The sequence below is a fragment of the Colias eurytheme genome, chromosome 9, assembly GCF_061535395.1.
Source record: "Colias eurytheme isolate Ceu_HAF_F1 chromosome 9, ilColEury1 Martin Lab GWU primary, whole genome shotgun sequence".
Lineage (NCBI taxonomy): Eukaryota > Metazoa > Arthropoda > Insecta > Lepidoptera > Pieridae > Colias > Colias eurytheme.
In genome coordinates, this window is record NC_142988.1 from 10,427,207 (window position 1) to 10,448,084 (window position 20,878).

At 32.3% G+C, this 20,878-nt stretch overlaps 1 protein-coding gene across 1 annotated transcript in view; it reads right to left on the bottom strand.

Annotated features, from left to right (window-relative positions):
• Positions 1–10,157: 10,157 nt before the first annotated feature.
• LOC149906094 (uncharacterized) overlaps positions 10,158–20,878 on the bottom strand; it is a 54,907-nt gene continuing 44,186 nt past the window's right edge. The window contains exons 7-9 of the mRNA XM_090105441.1: positions 19,925–20,105; positions 19,461–19,612; positions 10,158–10,284 (exon numbers count right to left, since the gene is read on the bottom strand). Coding sequence (XP_089961567.1) covers positions 10,175–10,284; positions 19,461–19,612; positions 19,925–20,105 — 443 coding nt within the window. The 3' untranslated portion in view covers positions 10,158–10,174. The remainder of the gene's footprint in view (positions 10,285–19,460; positions 19,613–19,924; positions 20,106–20,878) is intronic.

The window sequence follows — 20,878 nt, forward strand, 5'->3', positions numbered from 1 at the left end:
GAGGGAATTTATTATCATTAATTGTTAAAATTTATATATTTTATCTGTATATTAATAAGGTAATTGTGCATTTTTTAATATAATCTTATTTTGGTAAGTAATGAAATATCATTAAAAAAAGCAATGAAGTGGGGAATTCAAATATTTTATTCTAACTATATCCACAGCGAACTTATGTATATTTTTAGTACAATTTGATTATAATACCCACTTATTTGACTATTGTTTTGCCAATTTAATTTTTAAACGGAATCGACACCATTATTCCGGTGTCAACTTGCCATTTATATTTTTGTTTAACGATAATAATGAGTTAATGGAAACAACTTTTTAATTCAGTTAATGTTACAAATATAATTATTTTATCTCTGTTACCAAAAAGCAGTTATTAAAGCATAATTTATTAACAAACTCCCAAACACTGTAAAGTTGAAATTAATTTAAGTTGGTCACAAATCACAAGAAGCCCCGCGTGGAGAATTGTCCAAAGTTTCTTAAAAACTTAAAAATAGAGACAATATATCACGTGGAATTTATAACGTTTAAGTAACAATATATTTTGTATGTAATGGAAAAGGTAGTTATTAAAAACATCGCTATTTCTTATATACTTTATGAAATTATTATAACTTATAATCAATACTAATATTATAAATGCGAAAGTAACTCTGTCTGTCTGTCTGTTACTCAATCACGCCTTAACTACTGAACCAATTTGCATGAAATTTGGTATAGAGATATTTTGATACCCGAGAAAGGATATAGGCCACTTTTTATTGCGAAATATGTACCACGGGCGAAGCCGGGGCGGACCGCTAGTAATTTATAAAAATTTGACTGACCGGTTGGCTTGGTTGGTAGTGGCCCTGCCTTCCAAGTCAGGCCCTGTAGACAAAGTAACAATTACAAAACGATAACGAAGTTAGAAATCGCAAAAATGTATGGGATTGACATACGCCGCGTTAGATCACGTGGTCTATCTAATGTCAATCCCATACATTTTTGCGATTTCTAACTTCGTTATCGTTTTGTATTTGTTACTTTGTCTAAGGCCCCAGGTTCGATTCCCACCCGGGGCAAATATTTGTGTGATGAACATAGATGTTTGCTCTCTGTCTGGGTGTTAATTACCTATATGGTAATTAACACCTGAGGTAACACATGAGGTAATTTTTAAATAAATACTTATATAAAGTATTTATTTCAAAATTATATATGTACACAAGCGAAAGCTTATTAAGGGATCAGATTGTGCCGTGTGTGAAAATTTTCATGATATATTTATTTATTTATTATTTATTTATTATATGGAGTACTCTATGATATTAAAATCTTGATTTACTACGTAAGAAACCTTTTTAATAGGTATTTGTAGGTAAAGCTTTCTGTAAAATATTCATGGATGATCCAGATTTTAGTAGATTCAGGATACGCACGCTTAAAATTTCATTATCGTCTTTACCACTTTTTAATGTCTTCTAAGTTATAATCTTCGTTTATATCCGATATAATCAATCGTATAGGAGGTAGCAACGTTGACAAGAGAGAATTTTAGAATACTTGGTTCTTTGATATACTGTTTCTCTTTCTATTTCGGTTAGAGTCCGGGCTGTCTGGCTGGCCACAGTGGTTGCGTTTATTAGTGCGCATCTTATCTGCACAGGAAAATATCCTTAATTTAAAGTCATTTATTAACGCGTAATTATTAATCTTTTGCCTATAGGATGTAATTTCACGTATTTCGATGACATTTTAATTATTTTGAAATAAAAAAATTGCGTATGGCACCTATTTAACAACGAAAAAAACGTCTTGCAATAAAAAAAATATGTCTGATGGATCTATCTAAAGGCAAAAGATTAAAAATTTCGCGTTAATAAATGACTTTAAAGTTAAGTATATTTTCCTGTGCGCACCAATAAACGCAACCACTACTGCCAGCCAGACAGCCCGGACTCTAACCGAAATAGCAAGAGAAACAGTATATCAAAAACCCAACTATACCTACTAAAATGATTTTTTTTAAAACGTTGCTAACTCCCGTACCATAAAGGAACACAATCTACATAATATGTATTTAGTACATTTTTAGTATTCATTTATTCTAGTCAATAACTATTATATTTATATCTTATATCAAATGAATTCAAAAAATACTGTAGGCTCACACGGAAGAATGGTTGGAAGAAGCAAAAATGAATTAAAGTTAGCTCAAACTACACGGTTATGTGGAACAAAATCTCAAGTCTAAAATTAAATAAAAAAAAAAACCAAAAAGCGGTAGGCGATTCACGCAACTAAAAGAAAAAAAACAATTTTATCACTATTTATTTTTCATGAAACTATTGTATTGTCACCGGACATTGATAAGTGTAGAAAGTTTGAATTAAATATGTCCGTTAAAAGTGGGTCAAATTCGAGTAAAGGAGTCGGTAACGAGTTTAATACTAACATGCAGGTGGAGCTAATATTGACGTTTTAATTTCTTTATCTATACTAATATTATAAAGCTGAAAAGTTTGTTTGTTTGTTTGTTTGTTTGAACGCGCTAATCTCGGGAACTACTGGTCCGATTTGAAAAATTCTTTCGGTGTTAGATAGCTCATTTATCGAGGAAGGCTATAGGCTATATACCATCACGCTACGACTAACAGGAGAGGAGCCACGGGGGTGAAACCGCGCGGAGCGGCTAGTTTAGCATGATCGATAGTTGCCAAGTTAAATTAATTTAGTCGGCCACATCAACGTTTTGGTGAAAATTCCTCGTAAGTAATTATATTAAACCACTGATTGTGTCATTGTTAATTTGTTTTAACGTGAGTTAGCTTTGTGCTTGATTTGTACAAATTATTCGAGTTAAATCACAATCTAATGCTTATATTTTCTATTTTATTCTGTACTAGCTTTCCGCCCGCGGTTTCGCCCGCTTTATCTAAAACCTTATAAATTATATACTAAAACCTTCTTCTTGAATCAGCCAATCTATAAAAGAAACCGCATCAAAATCCGTTGCCTAGTTTAAAGGTCTAAGCATACATAGGGACAGCTTTTCAAAAATGATACTTAAATGATATTTATAAATAGGTAGCATTTTATATGTTTTAAAGTGAAACTTTTATTACATCGTCTCAAACTTTTTGGTCTGTGTAGCGCATGTCGCGTGTATCGCGGCTGCCGAGTAGGTATGCCTACTCGGCAGCCGACCGTCACGCGACATGCGCTACACAAAGCAGTGTTCGAAACCGTTCGAACAGTTTCACTTTTACCGTGGTTTCATAAAAACACACAACATTTTTTTTTATCCCATAATATATTCGTAATCCTACGTAAGTACTATAAATAATTTTATAAATGTCACACAGGTAAAAGCAACTTGATATGTGGTTTCTTTATAATCAACGAAAATGATACACGTGTATAGTGTATACAATACTCTGGCAAATAAATAATTAAAATTAGAGCTAAGGAATAATTTGACACAAAATAAGATGAAAGGTACTGATATTTCTTTGGAGCTAAGTTTCATTAAGGGTACGCCTACAGTAATTCTATGTTTTCTTTAATTAAGTACAGATCCAATAGGAATATATTTGTAAAGGAATTTCAAATTTATATGTACATAATATAAATTAAATCTTTGTAATTAAAATCTTTGTTTATACTTTGACCTTATGATAAAGATGCTACTAGCTTCAAAAATTAGCGTACCTATCTATCTAGATTCTAGAAAGGTTTTACTCTGTTTTTTCAATAAAAATAATAAATAAATTGTTCACATATGGATTGACCACGTTCAAGATCCCTCTCCATTGACAATGTTGAAACAATTTTCTACGTAGTTTGTTTGGCACTTCCTTCCTTGCCTTCCTGCCTGCAGCAGATAAAGCTAAAATTAAATAATTGAAACGATATTTACTATTATTATAAACAGTTTTGTGAGTTTGTATTATTAATCTCTGGATTGAGTAAAGTTATTTTATCAATAGGAATTTACATTATATTTTGAGTGTCATTGGCTATTTTTGCTCAATACCAACTCGGAAAATTCGGTGCCAGTGAACAGTTTTGAAATAAACATATTTTTATAATGACTCATAACTTATCTATTCTTATCAGCATCATACACACTTTTTGGATATAAATAACTCCAATGTGAACTCCAAGCTCCACTATAATATGTCAAAAAATAAGGAAAATACTCAAAAGTCGAACAAGAGGTCGACCAAGGGCCAGATGGGCTGATGAAATAGTAGCAGTTGCTGGCAGAAATTGGCTGAACTCAGCCCAAGACAGGGACAAGTGGCATTCTTTGGGGGAGGCTTTTACCCGTACGGAGTCCATAACTTAGTAATGTAATCTAATTTTTGTTTTTATTTTCTCTTATAGTGTACTTAAACTGAAACAAAAGCTGTAATCAACTAACTAAACTGTAACTGTATCTTATGGATTAATAAAGCTTATTTATTTATTTAATTAACCAAAGCCACGAAGAAATGTGAAACTTTTCCCTACTACATATGTCTTATTTTCCTCAATTATCACACCTCGCGTTAGTTCCGAGGCATTAATTCTTTATGAATCCAATCGATCCCCTAGCGATAGGCAATACATCTTTAATTAGCTACGAAGTTTATTTCCAATAAGTTTGCTTGGATATTAGCATTTTCCTTGAAAGAAACATTCGTTTGCTGTTACATAATAAAGTTTTATATTATCTGTGACTAGCGGTCCGCCCCGGCTTCGCCCGTGGTACATTTTTCGCAATAAAAGGTAGCCTATGTTCTTTCTCAGGGTCTAAAGATTGTCTGTGCCAAATCGGTTAAGAGGTTTATGCGTGAAAACAATACATACATACAGACGCTCGTGACAAAATTTTATGGGTGTTCACTTGAAATAAAACACTGAAAATACATGGTGTAAAGCAGTACATTTATCAAAAAAATTACTTATAAAGGAAATACATACGTCTTTCTTTTTGGTGTGCAAAAATATCTATAACTTAAAGCGACAAGACATTCGTAAATATCTGTTGTTGCTTTCATCACAACCACACAACCACGGTGTTTTCACATATTGTTCAGATTTAAACACACGCGTAACTATATGTTTTCGTTTTTGTCGTACATTTTTGCGTAAGATCAAGTTCAGGCCGTGGCGGTCCCTTAGCCGTCCATTCAAGCCGAATTTGTAACGTTTTATCACACTTTTTAATGAACGCCACATTATAATTATTGTTCATTTTAACACTCACAAGTAATACTGATAACTACAGGCTATTTCAACACGTATTTTATAATTTTAATTAGAAAATTGCATGAATCACGCGCGTGCATTGAAGTTGACTCGAGAGTCGAGTGTTTGTTTATATTATAGACGTGGCAACTGGCAACGTCGCAATCGCTGTCCTGCCGGGCGGTAAAAACGAACCGGCAACGTTTGCGGGTGCGGCGCTCCGAATTTTGCTACTTTTCCATAGAAAATCTTTTGTTTCACGCGCAGGGCTCTGGCAAAACCCTCTCTTTCACTCCTATTGGATTTCGTATTAGGAAATGTACTAAATCTTTTTTCATTGGAGCGCAATCGTGAGCGCTCCGCTTCGCGCGTTACATAATACAGTAGGTTATTATACAGGTGTATGGGATGATGGAATGATGGATAATGGATATATTCATGGGTATTAACAGTAGTTTTAAAGATTACGATTGATTTTAAATAGTAATAATTAATGTTAATAATTAAATTAAGGAGTATGATTTTATTATAATTATTTATGGGAGTTCACTGCACCAGCGCTCCTTAGGGCGAGCCGCCTCTGCATACATACATAATTACATAATTACAAACTTTTCCTCTTTATAATATTAGTATAGATAATACCTACAAAAAGCCGAAATATACATGCATACTTGTGAACGTCTGCTCCAAATTGGATAATACTTTTTGTGTGTGACAGGACAAGGTTTGATAAAAAATTAAAAAATAGAACTAAGAAAGTTTATAAGGATCCGGTAACAGAGGCAGTATGTACCTACATTCTACTTAATTGTTGGAAACTAGCTTACCGCCCGCGGCTTCGCCCGCTTTGTCTAAAACCTAATAAATTATATACAAAAACTTTCCTCTTGAATCACTCTATCTATTAAAAAAAACCGCATGAAAATCCGTTGCGTACTTTTAAATATTTAAGCATACAAAGGGACATAGGGACAGAGAAAGCGACTTTGTTTTATACTATGTAGTGAAGCTCATAATCTACACTAATATTATAAAGCTGAAGAGTTTGTTTGTTTGTTTGAACGCATTAATCTCGGGAACTACTGGTCCGATTTGAAAAATTATTTCAGTGTTAGATAGCCTATTTATCGAGGAAGGCTATAGGCTATATCATCACGCTTAGGCCAACAGGAGCGGAGCCACGGGGGTGATACCGCGCGGCACAGCTAGTAATCTATTATATTTCTACACACTCCCATCTTGGTATTACAACTCTATTCGTAATCGTAACCATATAAATAATTACAATTTCCAACACAAACAAAACTCTCAATTAAATGAGAACCCAATATAACGGAAATGTATTGTTTGATCATTATACAGTCATACAACGCAACGAATGTTACCCAAATATCGTTATATTTGGGTAAAATTTGTATTTGCTCATGAGATACCGTATTTCTCTAAGGGATAGGCGTATCGGATATATTTCGTGATCCGAGTAAAAAATATGGCAGCTTTCGCCTTTAAAAGTAGGTATATTTCGAAGATAATATACATAAATGGTTGCTTTGTGTATCTTTATAGAAATATTGTGTTACGTTTTATGCATATAATGAAGTCTATTGTACCTACGCATAAATGAAAAATAAAACTGTGGCACATGAGTATTTATGTTTATAATATAGTAATAGTTATAGCTTATATCTAAAGATACTTACTACGTAATATTGTTTTTAGAGTCGCATTTCATATTATCAATGTAAAGGCGAGCCTTGATTTCAATTTGTATTTTTCAAAATAATTTCAAAACTTCGAATCTGTTTTACTTTGCAATATTTATATTTCAATTGACTTCGTTTCGAAATACAAAACTTTTCAAATACAATTGTATAGTAGGTATATCAAATAACTGTAACATAGGTAGTGTTTCATGATAATGAAACAAGGTATCTAGTGATAACTAGATACTAAAAAATACGTTCAAAATACACTAATTGCATAGCATTGTGTGCACACAAAAGAACTGATATTTTGAGCCTGTGAACGTTTCTAGGTTTAAAATTCAAAAGTTAAAGCATTGATAGCTGTGATCCTAAACGTGTACTTTGTATTGAAAGGAAACATTTCTATAGCATCAATAGACATCGAATGCGGTGGACTGCTGGCGTCTTCACCTACACTATCAATGGAATGTATGAGAATATCGTTCTAGAATGTTCTAGAATATTCTGGAAAATAACCGTTGAACCGTATAAAATGTTTACGAAATAGTATAGAATTTATTTATTTATTTATTTATTTATTTTAATTTGGCACACCAACAATAAATACATTTGACACTGATAAAATTAACATTATTAATTAATTAATATTATTATGTACTTATCAATGAAAGGTGTACACAGCATTTACAATAATAGATAGATAGTTCTCGAAATTATATAGAATTATTTATGAATTTTATTTTAATTAATGTTATCTATAATTAAGTATTTTTACAATTATTTTATACTTTATTTTAATAATTATTATTAATCAAGCAATTAATAATTTTATGTTTGTATTGTGCAAGAGATCCAAAGAATATATCAAGGTCCGGTATAGATGTGACAATTTGATTATATGCTGCATATAGAATTCAAGTATGTTCTAGAATATTCTGGAAAATAATCGTTGAACTGTATAAATTGTTGTGTTTTAGTCGGTGTGTTGGAGACTAGTTTTACATTAATAAAGCGGATAGTGTTCAGAGTCGGGTGCAGATATATCTGATATCTGATAAACTTAGTTGAAAGGGTTTCTTAGGAAGTAACTAGCCAGCAAGGTAGGTAGAAGCCCTGTTTCTTCTTTCACTGATATAAACCAAATTATCTAGCGTTTATCTCTATAGAAAGGTCATTTTAAGCTTATAGAATTTTCTTATTTTTTTTCTTTATAATGTTTTAAAAGAATTGCTGCTTTTATAAGTTATAAATTTAATATAAATCTAAAGTTTATACAGTAAGCTGATTTCGTGATTTTGTTTCGTTAACACAAAAGGTGAAGAACCGATATGACTGAAATTGGACTAAAACTTGTAACGAAAATAAGTTATTCGAAGAATTTAAACACTAACGTGTAATATAATCCCCTTTAAAAATTAAAATATTTTCCGTGAATGAGAAATTTCTCTATTTTTCGTCTAAAAATAAAAACTATTTTCACTTCAATAACACTCCATGAAAAAGGCCAAATGGTATGCAAATCACTCCAAATGCGAAGGATGTACCATAATTTGATAAACAGCGAAGAGCCTTGACGAACCTTAAACAATAACGTTTAATAGAAACTTAGTTACTGTTCCCTCATAAATATGGAAATATGCTCCTTCTATTATTCTACCGTCATTCTAGTGTGAAATTCTCAAAAATTTCTCTTTCGGGTAACTTTTCTGAATAGGTCGGGAGGAAACGTATTTTTCTTATTACGCGAATAACAATCGTCGGCAAATGTAACTGGAGCTCGACTTTATAACGTTAAATATTCGAGAAAAAAGGAGAATGGGCAAATTGGGCCTGAAACTTGGGCTAGGACCAATACACACGAAATATTGTTATCATTACACATACCTTACGAAAAAAATAAAATAAAAAAATAAATCAACCGGGTTCTTGTACAGTCAAGGCAAAAAGTTTTATTTATTTGGCTATTATTTTGCGCACAATAGCGGTGTTTTTAATTCGAGTGAAGTAAATATAAATCAAAATGTCACTGGAGTGACTGAGTTTAACCACAAAAACGTCTAACTACGTTGAATTATAATAAACACGGTATAGGTACCTGTTACAAAACATAATATTAGTGTATTTCGTTTATTAGAAGGCTTAAGATTAGTACGTATTTGTAAGTGAAAGTGAATTGGAGTAATATAAAGATATTGTCATTGTCTTATAACAGTTATTTATTGCAAAAAATATTAAACACAAAGAAATAAAACTTGATGTGACTGTACAAAAACCCGGTTGATTATTTTTTTATATATATTTTTCCCGTTATGTATGTGTTATGATCTATTATAAAAACAATATCTCATGTGTATTGGTCCAACTCAAGGGTTCAGGCCCAACTTCTATAGTAAAATGCCCATTCTCCTTTACATCGTTTGTGTAATTTTTCATCTGTGTAACTGAATTTGTAACTGAGTTATTTGTATAAAATCCATGTATTTATTTTATAAAATATATATGTAGAAAATGTGTTCCTGAGAAGTGAAGATTGTCAGGATTGATATCTTGTAACCAATTATATTTATCTATACTAATATTATAAAGAGGAAAGGTTTGTATGTATGTATGTATGTATGTATGGTTTTCACGCATAAACTACTGAACCGATCACAATGAAATTTAGTACACATATAGAAGGTAACTTGGATTAACACATAGGATAGGTTTTATCCCGGAAATCCCACGGGAATGAGAGCTATGCGGGTTTTCCTTTGAAAACGCGGGCGAAGCCGCAGGCGGAAATCTAGTGTAAAATAATGTTAGTGAATAATATGACTGGCAGATGTAAGCCCATACATATTAATATGTATTATGTAAACGACAATGTAAATGAGCAGTGGCGACATAACGAGCTTTTGTAATCATATTATAAGCTCTTCAAATTTCATTTTTACAATTATTTCTTTTTTTTTCATTATTTTGATTGAGATCTCAGTAGTGAAACTAGTGAATAAAATTAGATTAAACATACAGATTATAAACGCATTTTTTATGAAAACAATCCTCTCAATAGTTTAAAGTGTGGTTTAAAGTTAATTTAATTGGAAATTTGTCTTTCTTCATGGTGCGCCAGAAAATCTGGTGAGCCAGAAAAACTGTTGCGAAAAACCAGTTTACTTTTAAAATTGATATTGTCAGTTAATAAAAGCTTGTTTGAAATAAAACAAAGTAATAATACGAATAATTTATTGTTAAACAATGTAGATAGCTTGTAAAACGACGCACAGCGCCAGCCACGCGGCGAGGGCGCAGTCCAGTCTGTTTGAATTGACGCCTTGATGTAGCTCTGCTAGACTCTCTCCTGCGAACAATTGTATTATTATAATAGGTATTTACTATTTATATAAGTTATATTAATGGTAGAAATTATCCTTATTGTTACTTTTATAGGTACGTAGGTATAATACTGATTCATGAGAAAAACTCAATAAATTAATCATGAAAATACGTACATGCTTCTTTTACATTTTTAATTAAATTAATGAACACTTTTTTTTTAATATTATTTGTTATATAAAGCTGAAGAGTTTATTAGTTTGTTTGTTGTTTGTTGAACGTGCTAATCTCAGGAACTACAAGTCCGATTTTTTTGGGATTAGATAGACCATTTATCGAGAAGGAAGGCACGAGGATGGAATCACGCTAAGGTCAATAGGAGCGCGCGGAGCTGGTGAAACCGCGGGGCGCATTTAGTTTAAAATTAAATGAAGTAGCATCTACAATTTTTAGAGTTCATAACACCTACTTAGTAACAAAGGCCAAAAACGTTATCCAAATAGAATTGTGTTTCTAAAATGCAAATACGAAATCCAAGAGCTTACAAGAACCACTCAAAATATTAATGCTATGGATATAATATGGGGTATTTTAGGCTCACATTGCTAATATGCAAGCATATGCAAATAACATTATATAAATCACTGTCTTACAGTGGAAAAACTCATTTCATTTTTCTCATTTATTAATTTCCCTTGAGCCTTCTATATTTTCTACCACGTGCCATGATTGCTGATTGTAAGATGCGAAGATTACAAATAAAACTATTATTATATTATACTATATTAAATATTTACTAGTGAACATTACATTAAATAAATGTGTTGTTAACGTAAAAATAACAGTTTTATCTTGTGTTGGAACATTATTATTTTGAATTGTGCGGGCAGTTAAAAATAACTTCAAGTGATGATTTGTACGCTACAAAGATATATTGTTAAGCAATATTCGCACAGTTTTGAATGACTTCACTTGTGATTAAGTGTCATATTGGTCTGCACCCTCTATTAACAACTGTCAAGTTAAACAGCACAGATAATAACAAAACCGCATCAATCATTATAGATCACAACAAATTAAACAGATAATAAATATATTATAGTACAGATAAACTATAAGAAATAATTTGGGAAGTTTTTTCAACTTATATTTTTTTTTAAACTGTTAAATTTAAATTCTGTTTTCATCATCTGATTGCATATTTAATTGAATATACCCCATAAGTTATTAACTTTCACGCCAAGATGGTATTATGCTCTAAATGTAAAATAAGCATACTCGTTACTCAAAAAAGAATAAAATGCAGTTCTTGCAGTCATCAATATCATGCAGATTGCGTAAAAATTGGGCAAGATCAGCCTAGATCTAAATGGTTATGTTCTCCTTGCATGTCTGGACAGTCAGACGCGGCATGCTCTGTTTCTCCACCGAATAAAAATATACAAATAACTGATGAATTCCAAAGTCCTATTAATACTGAATCTATGTCTTTCGACCGCATTCAAGAAATTTTAAATAATACATTGGATATTAAAATACGGGAATTACGCGAAAGCTTACAGGATGTTTTGAGAAAGGAAATATTTGGAGAGATTGAACGTTTGAAACAAGATTTTACTGCAACTACAGATTTGCTGCAAAATGAACAATTGGAGCTTAAGACATCTATAAAGAACATAAATAAGTCTATTCATACTCTAGAATTGGGTGTCATTGAAATGCAAAATGAAGTAGCTTTTCTCAAAAAGAAAATAAATGATTCTGATAAACTAACACGCAGTCAAAATATCGAAATTCAATCAGTTCCGGAGCGCAAAAATGAAAATTTAGTAAAAATTTTTACAAAATTGTGTCAAACAGTATCCGTATCTATAAATGATTCTGACATTGTTTCTTGCCGCCGCGTTGCAAAAATGGATAGCAAGTCTACTAGACCTCGCAATATCATAGTTACTCTACCTTCACCGCGCCATAGAGACAATCTTATATCTGCTGTTAAAAGATATAATAATACACATCCCCAAGACTTATTATGTTCTTCACTACTTGGCATCGTAGGCGAATCCTCAAGAGTCTATGTAAACGAACATTTGCCTCCAGAACAGAAGTTGTTATATGCAGAAACTCGTGCGTTTAAAAAAGAATGTGGATTCAAATATGCTTGGGTTAAATATTCTAAGATATATTTACGAAAGAATGATAACTCTGGTGTCATTTATGTTAAAAATACACAATCACTTGATAAATTGCGTAATTAATTATATATGTATATTTTTTTTTATCAATGTTACTCTGATCGGTATTTAAGTATTGTTTTAACTATTTAAATTAGTAATGGATCTTTTAATATACTATCAAAACGTAAATAGAATAAGAAGTAAAACTAACGAGATTTTCTCTCAAATTTTAATAGAGAACTATGATGTTATATGCTTTTGTGAAACAAATCTAAATGAAGGTATTTGCGATAGTGAGTTGTTTGACAATAGGTATACCGTCTTCCGTAGAGATCGCTATACGTCACAATGTAGAAAGGTGGACGGCGGTGGGGTTTTAATAGCGGTTAAAAAAGAGATACCCGCTGTGCGTCACCAGACCTGGGAGAGCTCTGCAGAGGACATTTGGCTATCTCTTAGAATAGGTAATGTTACTGAAATAATTATTGGTTTAGTTTATCTCCCACCTGATGTACCTAAGCAAATCTATGAACACTATTTTGAAACATGTACACAGGTACTCACTGAAAATGATAAGCAGGTTATAATTATTGGTGATTTTAATATTCCAGAAATAGACTGGAGTCACGATTTAAATTTTATGCAAGGATCTCTATCTCATAAGGCTAAGGCTCTTGTTGATATAATGTCTATAGGCAGCTTACATCAATTAAACAAAATAGTTAACGTAAATAATAGAGTACTTGATCTTTTCCTTACGAATATTATGGGATTAAAAACAGAAAATGTAGATCCTTTAATAAACGAAGATAGACATCATCCTCCTTTTAAGGTATATATTTCTACACCTAAAAAACGTAAGTCTAATTACAAGATATCTGATTCTTTTAATTTTAGAAAGTGTAATTTTACAGAATGCAAGAAATTTTTGAATAATATAAATTGGAATAATGAATTTAAAGGTTTTATCGATGTGGACGAATATGTAAATAAATTTTATGAGCTACTTTATATTGTAATTAAAAATAATACACCTTATAAAAGATGCAATGTTCACGGAAACGCACAAACTCCTGTTTGGTTCAGTAACGCCCTTAAGAAATGTCTGAGAGAAAAAGAAAAATATCACACAAAATTTAGAATATTCGGTAATCCACGGGACTATGATACTTTTTCTCTTTTACGCAAGCGAGCAAAACGCCTTATCAGAACATGTGAACGTAACTATAAGAAATCAATAGAAGAATCTTTACCCCAATCTACAAAACTTTTTTGGTCTTACATTAAAAACAAAAAACGCGCTTCGTCCGTTCCTCCCACGCTTACTCTGGGTAATCGTTCAGCACGTACAGATATTGAAATAAGTAATATGTTCGCAGAGTTCTTTTCATCTGTCTGGGAAAAAGACTCATCAGGTAATCACATACTAGAAGTTGATAGTGTCGATAGGTCTAATTTTACATTGCACAATATTCAAATAGATAAACAAAGCATAAAACAACATCTTAAAAATGTCGATATTAATAAGGGTCCAGGTCCTGACCGTATATCCCCTTTATTTATAAAGGAGTGCATGCAAGGTCTTGTTGAACCTCTTTACATTATTTATAACCTCTCAATAAATCAAGGCAAATTTCCGACTATCTGGAAAACTGCTCACGTAGTACCTGTGCATAAGGATGGTGATGTAACTAACTGTGAAAATTATAGACCAATTAGCATTCTTTCATGTTTTTCAAAAATATTAGAGGCTTTAGTGTATGATCATTTATTCTTTTTTATTAAACCGGCTATTAGCACGAAACAACACGGCTTTGTGAAACAAAAATCTACAACGACGAATCTTTTAGAATATACAAATTTTATTCATGGGGCGTTAAATAGTCAAGTACAAGTCCATTCTATATATACAGACTTTAGGAAAGCCTTCGATAAGGTTAATCATAGGCGACTACTTGGTAAACTATTCTGCGAAGGAATCCGCGGTAATTTGCTGCGCTGGCTCTCTTCATATATATTAAATAGATCTCAGATAGTTAGAATACTTGGAAGTTATTCTCGTCCTATATCTGTATTATCGGGTGTTCCTCAGGGCTCAAATCTGGGCCCTTTATTATTTGTGATTTTTATAAATGATTTGTGCAATAATTTCTCATCAAATTGTTTACTTTATGCTGATGATTTAAAAATATTTAGAAAAATTTTCACTATAAATGACTGCATTGAACTGCAAAATGATTTGAATAAATTAAAAGATTGGTGTGATACAAATGATATGTTTCTTAATGTAGACAAATGCTATGTTATGGAATTTGGTAGTACGACAGTAAAAATAAAATATAATTACTCTATAAATGCTAAAAATCTGATATGGAAGTCAAACGTACGTGATTTAGGAATTATCCTTGATAGCAAACTCTCATTTTTGGAACATTATACACATATTTATAAATCATGTAACAGATTACTAGGGTTTATTTTACGTTCATGTAAGGGTTTCCGGAATCCTAAATCTTATATTTGTCTTTTTAACTCTCTCATTCGTAGCAAATTGGAATATGCAAGTATGATTTGGTCCCCCTTTTATTTGATTCATATAAAAAATTAAGAAAAAATTCAAATCAAATTTATGAGAATACTTTCATATCGGTTTCATCTTAACAAAATGCTTCATACTTATGAGGAAAGATTATCTTATTTTAAACAAGTAAAACTGTCAGATCGTCGAAAAATATTGGAATTAATATTTCTAAATAAAATTATATGTGGTCAACTGTCCACTGCAGCTCTTTCCCAAATCTCCTTTCATATACCACTTAGAAGTAATCGAAATAATCGAACTTTCACATTACCAGTCCACCGCACCCAAAGAGCATATTATAGCACTCTAAACAGAATCTGCACAAATTACAATAAGTTGTGCGAGATAATACCAGATCTTGACATTATCGGGAGTAAACCTATTAGATTTCGGAAATGCCTATTTGACAACCTTACTATGCTGTCGCAAGTCCTTCAATAGATTAGTAATTTGTCTCTTGTAGTTTTAAACCATTTCCCATTTTAAATTACCTATTATCTATTAGTTAGTATATTGATAACTCTTTATTTATGTGTAAGTGATTGTAATTTATAGTCTAGTAGTCAACACATGTTATTGCAATAACAATTAGTCATTAAGGTTTAAAGTGTAATAAGTATTGTACCTATATTATTGTTATATGTGTTTGTGTTGCAAATAAAATAAAATAAAAAAAAAAAAAAAAAAAAAATGTCTTGACTAGAATATGATATAATTAGACATTAGACAATATTCATTTTGTCCTAATGTTAGGTAAGTAGTAGTAAAAAGATTGCATTTTGATTTGCGTTTTAAGTTGTGGACTCATGAGTATAAAACTTCTGAAGCAATTAAGTTCTGTGCCTCCAGTGAATAAGGGAATAACTCAAAAACAGCACTTTTCAGGAGAGACAAAAAACTGTATATCAATACTAAATCTTTAGTAATTCAAAATTTTAAGCTTGTATGTGTAAGATATGATGTTAGACTATATTTTTACATAGGAACACATATTGTAACAACCCTATAAATATACTTTTTTCATGTTTTTTTGTAGTTGTGGCCTTATGAACGAGTACTTCATGGAATAACTCAATGTATTCACATAATTTTTTTTTTACTCTTTGCAATATAACGACTTATGCCCTTATGCACTATGTTCATAATCGCACAACACGACTTATATTATTGCCAGTTTTGGTTTTATAGAAATGATGTGACTTATTATGCTTGAAATTTGTGTACTTTATGACTCAATTGAGGCATTTTAGTGGAAAAACTATGCACGTAGCTTGAAAAACGAATGAAATCAACGGGTTTTTTTTCGTTATTAGATAATAAAAACAAAGCAACATTTAGGTATTTATGCATTTAACCCTAGAAGTCCAATCTACGTAAATTTGACGTATGAACTCTTCTATATTTACCATCAAATCGCTGCAAAATCCAGAACCAACTTATTAGCCGTCGGGACCTAGCAGTACATAGTTGGCTCATCCAGGTAAATTCCGCCATTTGGTTGTAAAGAGGATGTTGTGCGTCATTTTGACGTATAATTGGGCTTTTCGTAACTTTTAAGATTGTTTCAAATTTTTATTTTGTGATTTATTTGAATAATTTTTTTCCAAGTCACGTTTCATATCATCACGTTTGATATCTATAGTATTATACTATAGATTGTGTATAAAATGGGATCCAGACAACTTTTATACTAGGACGAAAAACCTTAAATTTTAGTAAATGACGATTATTGTCCTCCGCTGGATTTGGACTTCAAGCAAGGGGATTGGGTGGCTGAAGATGTTGTCCGGAGTAAAACCGAATATGTTATGGGGTTTTGTTACCCATGTATAATGAAAGTCGTAGATTGTAAAATAAACGTTTAATCGATCTTTCAATAATACAGTACTATGTTGTTAATGCTATACAATGTTTCACCAGTCACCACAATGAGCCTAGTCTGTACAGGTTAGCAGGAGAAAATCATTGAGTATTGGTATTAAATACGTATCAACTGCGTATTGCGTTTTGCGTATTAACTATTGTCCTAGTGAAAATTAATCGTCGAATCAATTTAAAATTCGATCAAGTGCGTTCCGTTTCGTAAAATATAGATAATAAAAGTGGCAACGCCACAATGTCATGGTGGTATACATTGAGGATACAAGCGCTATAAAGAGATAAGAGAAGACCGAAAACCATATTCCTGTATGTTCAGTTAATACAGGAAAAGTTATAGGTGGTCAGTGGCGATTTTTTACGGCATGATATAGAATTTTAACAATGTCTATATCATATAATATCAATATAATGTAGATAAATAAAGAAAATACAATGAGCCGCAAAGATTTTATGCAAAATTAAGCACAGATTTGAAGGTGCCTTGGATGCAAATACGACTTGTGGCACGCACTTTGAAGAGACTCTACGTGACAATAGCCCAATTTTTTCAAAATATGTGGTACCAGAGTATCCATAAAATGTTTACGAAAATGCAGGACCAAAGAAGTATCGATATTGCGGATTTTTTTCCTATAAAAAAGGCAAATTACCAAAGCACAGTGGCTAAAACGCTATATGCGGAGAAAACAATATTCATAATTATTGTCAAGCCTGGTTATAAATACTTTTTTTTATGCGACTATTATAGACTATAATATTATTGTCTAGATTATTGTAGTTAGATAATTTAAAAAAAAAAATAAAAACGAGTTTTTTTTTTAAAAACTTACCCAATTATTTAAGAAGAAAATATAAGTTTAACATTTTTGTTGGCTTTTAGATGATTCAATTATCGTTCTGTATTTATATAAACAAAGAGTATAATATCATTAAATGCACTTAATGTGTTAACTGTATTTTTAATATCTATTGCAAAAAATAGTTAATTTCCGTAGAAATATATTAGTATCCCAAGTTAACTGATAAATACCTTTTTTAAAAAATATAAAGATTTGTTGTTGGAGATTTATTGAAAAAAAACGATTTAAAAATAATAAGGAATAGGTATGGTGTGTTGCTTCCGTGCAGTATTCAATTAATAGACCAATAGCAACACGGCATTAATGCCAAACTGTCTCATGTCGTCACTTGAACCAATGACACTAAAAGAGTTGTTCCTTTATGCTCATGTTAGAAAAATGACACAAATGCGTTTATACTAAAATAGTGTTAGGACTGATGGAACAAAATGAATTATGTCTTTATTCAAAAAGTATAACTACACATACGTCTTTGTGTTCGTGGGTACTTTTGACTCGAGACGAATAGTTCCTTTGCGATTGCCTAAAATGATGGATAAGGTAACTTATACCGTTAATCACACCCTACTTATACCGTTTGGGTCATTCGAAAAAATGGGTTAGGACGCAGCTAGAGATATGACCTTTTGATATGTTGTGTATTTTGACGAGCTGAATCCAATGGTGCAATAAAAACCAAAGGGAATAACTCGTCTTACTCCCTTATTCACTGGAGGCACAGAGTTATAACATAAAAACAATACCTAACGAACTACTAAACATCTTTATTCAAATATTATTATGTCTCTACGTATTTCTCAACTCTATCTACATCCATTTGCTTTGATTCACAATACATTATGAAAATGTTCAACGTCAGAAATATTTACAGGTAACATACAATGCGCACAAATTACAAAATGAACACAATTGTTGCAGATAATCCTCTATAGAAAAGGACAAATTACCATCTCAAACAGACGACATACACAACATTCACTTCAAAGAAATTCTAAAAGGAAAATCAACTATCGAATACCACGCTGCGAATCTAATGAGTGCAACCGACGGCTGTATAAACACAAAGTTAACTCTAAAACCAGAAACTAGTACACAAAAGCGAAAGTTCCAATCGCAAATAAACAAATTAATTAACGCGTTGCATCGGAACGAATAATTGCGAGCTTTCGAACGTACTTATGGCGTGGAATTTATTGATTTTTCAATTTATACGCACTCGTGTATAACTAGATGTTCAGGTGTTTGGGATTATTTGATGCGAATGTAAGTCGAGTACTCTTCATTGCGAATTGTGTCACTGTTTCAGAAATCAAAATTATCAGAATGGATTACCTAGGATAATATTATGTAAAAATAAATGATGTGTGGTAAATCTATTCTAAACAAAACGACGTAACGTAATGCGTTGCCCGACGCAATCCATTTGCCGTGGGTCCTATCTCTGAAAATGCTCATGGACTGTGATGGTGGCTTACCATCAGTTTACTTGCACGCTCATTTGCCTACTTTAATATAAAAACATAAAAAAGACGTGTGGCACTCGAGGACTGCCCCGGTAAAGCTATTGCATAGTATGCCTTCAAGCCACACCTCCGAGCCCGTCGGAGTCGGGAGCGTGAGGTTTTTTCGTTACGGAACTTCTCGAATCAGTCCCCACGCTCAAGGCCTGCGATAGAAGCTATGCCATAGCTTAATAACAAACCTTTTATAACATGCAGCATGACGTGCGCGGGCTGGGGCGCGGGCGGCGGCGCGCGAGACACGCTGCACGAGTAGCGGCCTGCGTCGTCGCCGCGCACGCGCGCCACTCGTAGCACGGAGTTCGCGCCGTTTGCGCCAAATTCCGTGCGCACGCTATGAAAAAAGTCCATCATTTTTACTTTAGAGGAACGATTTCACACAATACAAACATAGATAACAGCTTTTTTTAACAAAGATATCATGAATAATAAACAATTTTTCTTTGTAAATGCAGACAAATTATACAAATTTGCAGGTTTGTAGGTCAATAAGAGTTTAATATAGGATAAGAGACGTCAATTTTCGAAAAAAATAGAGTTCAGGAAAATACCTAACTATATCAAGCAAAGTAGGACGATATCATGTAGCCACACGTTATCTTAACAAATTACAAGACAATAAAACTATCACATCTTCACAGCTCACCTAATTCCACCTCTAGTCGTATCATCATTAAGTAGGAACTCCCGCCGGTGCCACAGCAGAGAGGGGCCGCCCTCCATCTTGAGCCCCCTAACTTCACACCGTAGAGCTACAGTGCTGCCAACCTCACACACCTGCTCTGAGACCACGGCACCAGCACCGTCTACTATCTTAACTGACACTTCTGAAACAATATTGGACACTGAAATTGATATTAACATATAAATAATTTGGAAAATCCAAAAGTGCACGCCTCATAATTTTTTTTTAATAAATATTTATTAATTATTATTTTTGTTTATTTATTCAATTAAACCACATCGAATCAGACCCTGAAAAATGAAAGGGTTCTATTCCTGAGCATACTCAAGCGTAAGAGAAAAAAAAGACTCGATTAGTAAAGTATTTCGGTCGCTATCGTGTTAACAAGAAAAAGGATCCGCACATACAGACACACGGACGTCCAAGACAGAACTTTTTTAAACTGTTTTTTAACTAGTTTAAATAACAAAAATGACATCAAAAATATCATGAACGTTAAAAATAGTGTTTTTTCTTAATATGTGTGTGTATGTATTATCTTACAAGTGCAATGTATGATACATAAAGACATTTTAAGTTTGAAAAATCAGATGTTTTGCGCGAAGTGACAGTAGTACCCACCTCAACGCTTCGCTTATGAGGCGTGCAAAATGGATTCATTCAATAGAGTCCAAATTTCTAAATAACGATTATTTGGAAATTTTGACGTAATTGTTACGATTTAAATTGCATTGTGAATTTTTTTTAAGGAACAGATCTCACATTGGTAGATTAAAGTCAATTCTTAAATCTAGATAATTATATTTTTAAAAACCTGGCTGAAGAAGGGGGCCCTTGATATTATAAAAAAGTTAAAATAATTCTGAGAAGACTGTTTTTGTGAAAAATACACGTTTCTAGTAAATTATGAGATCC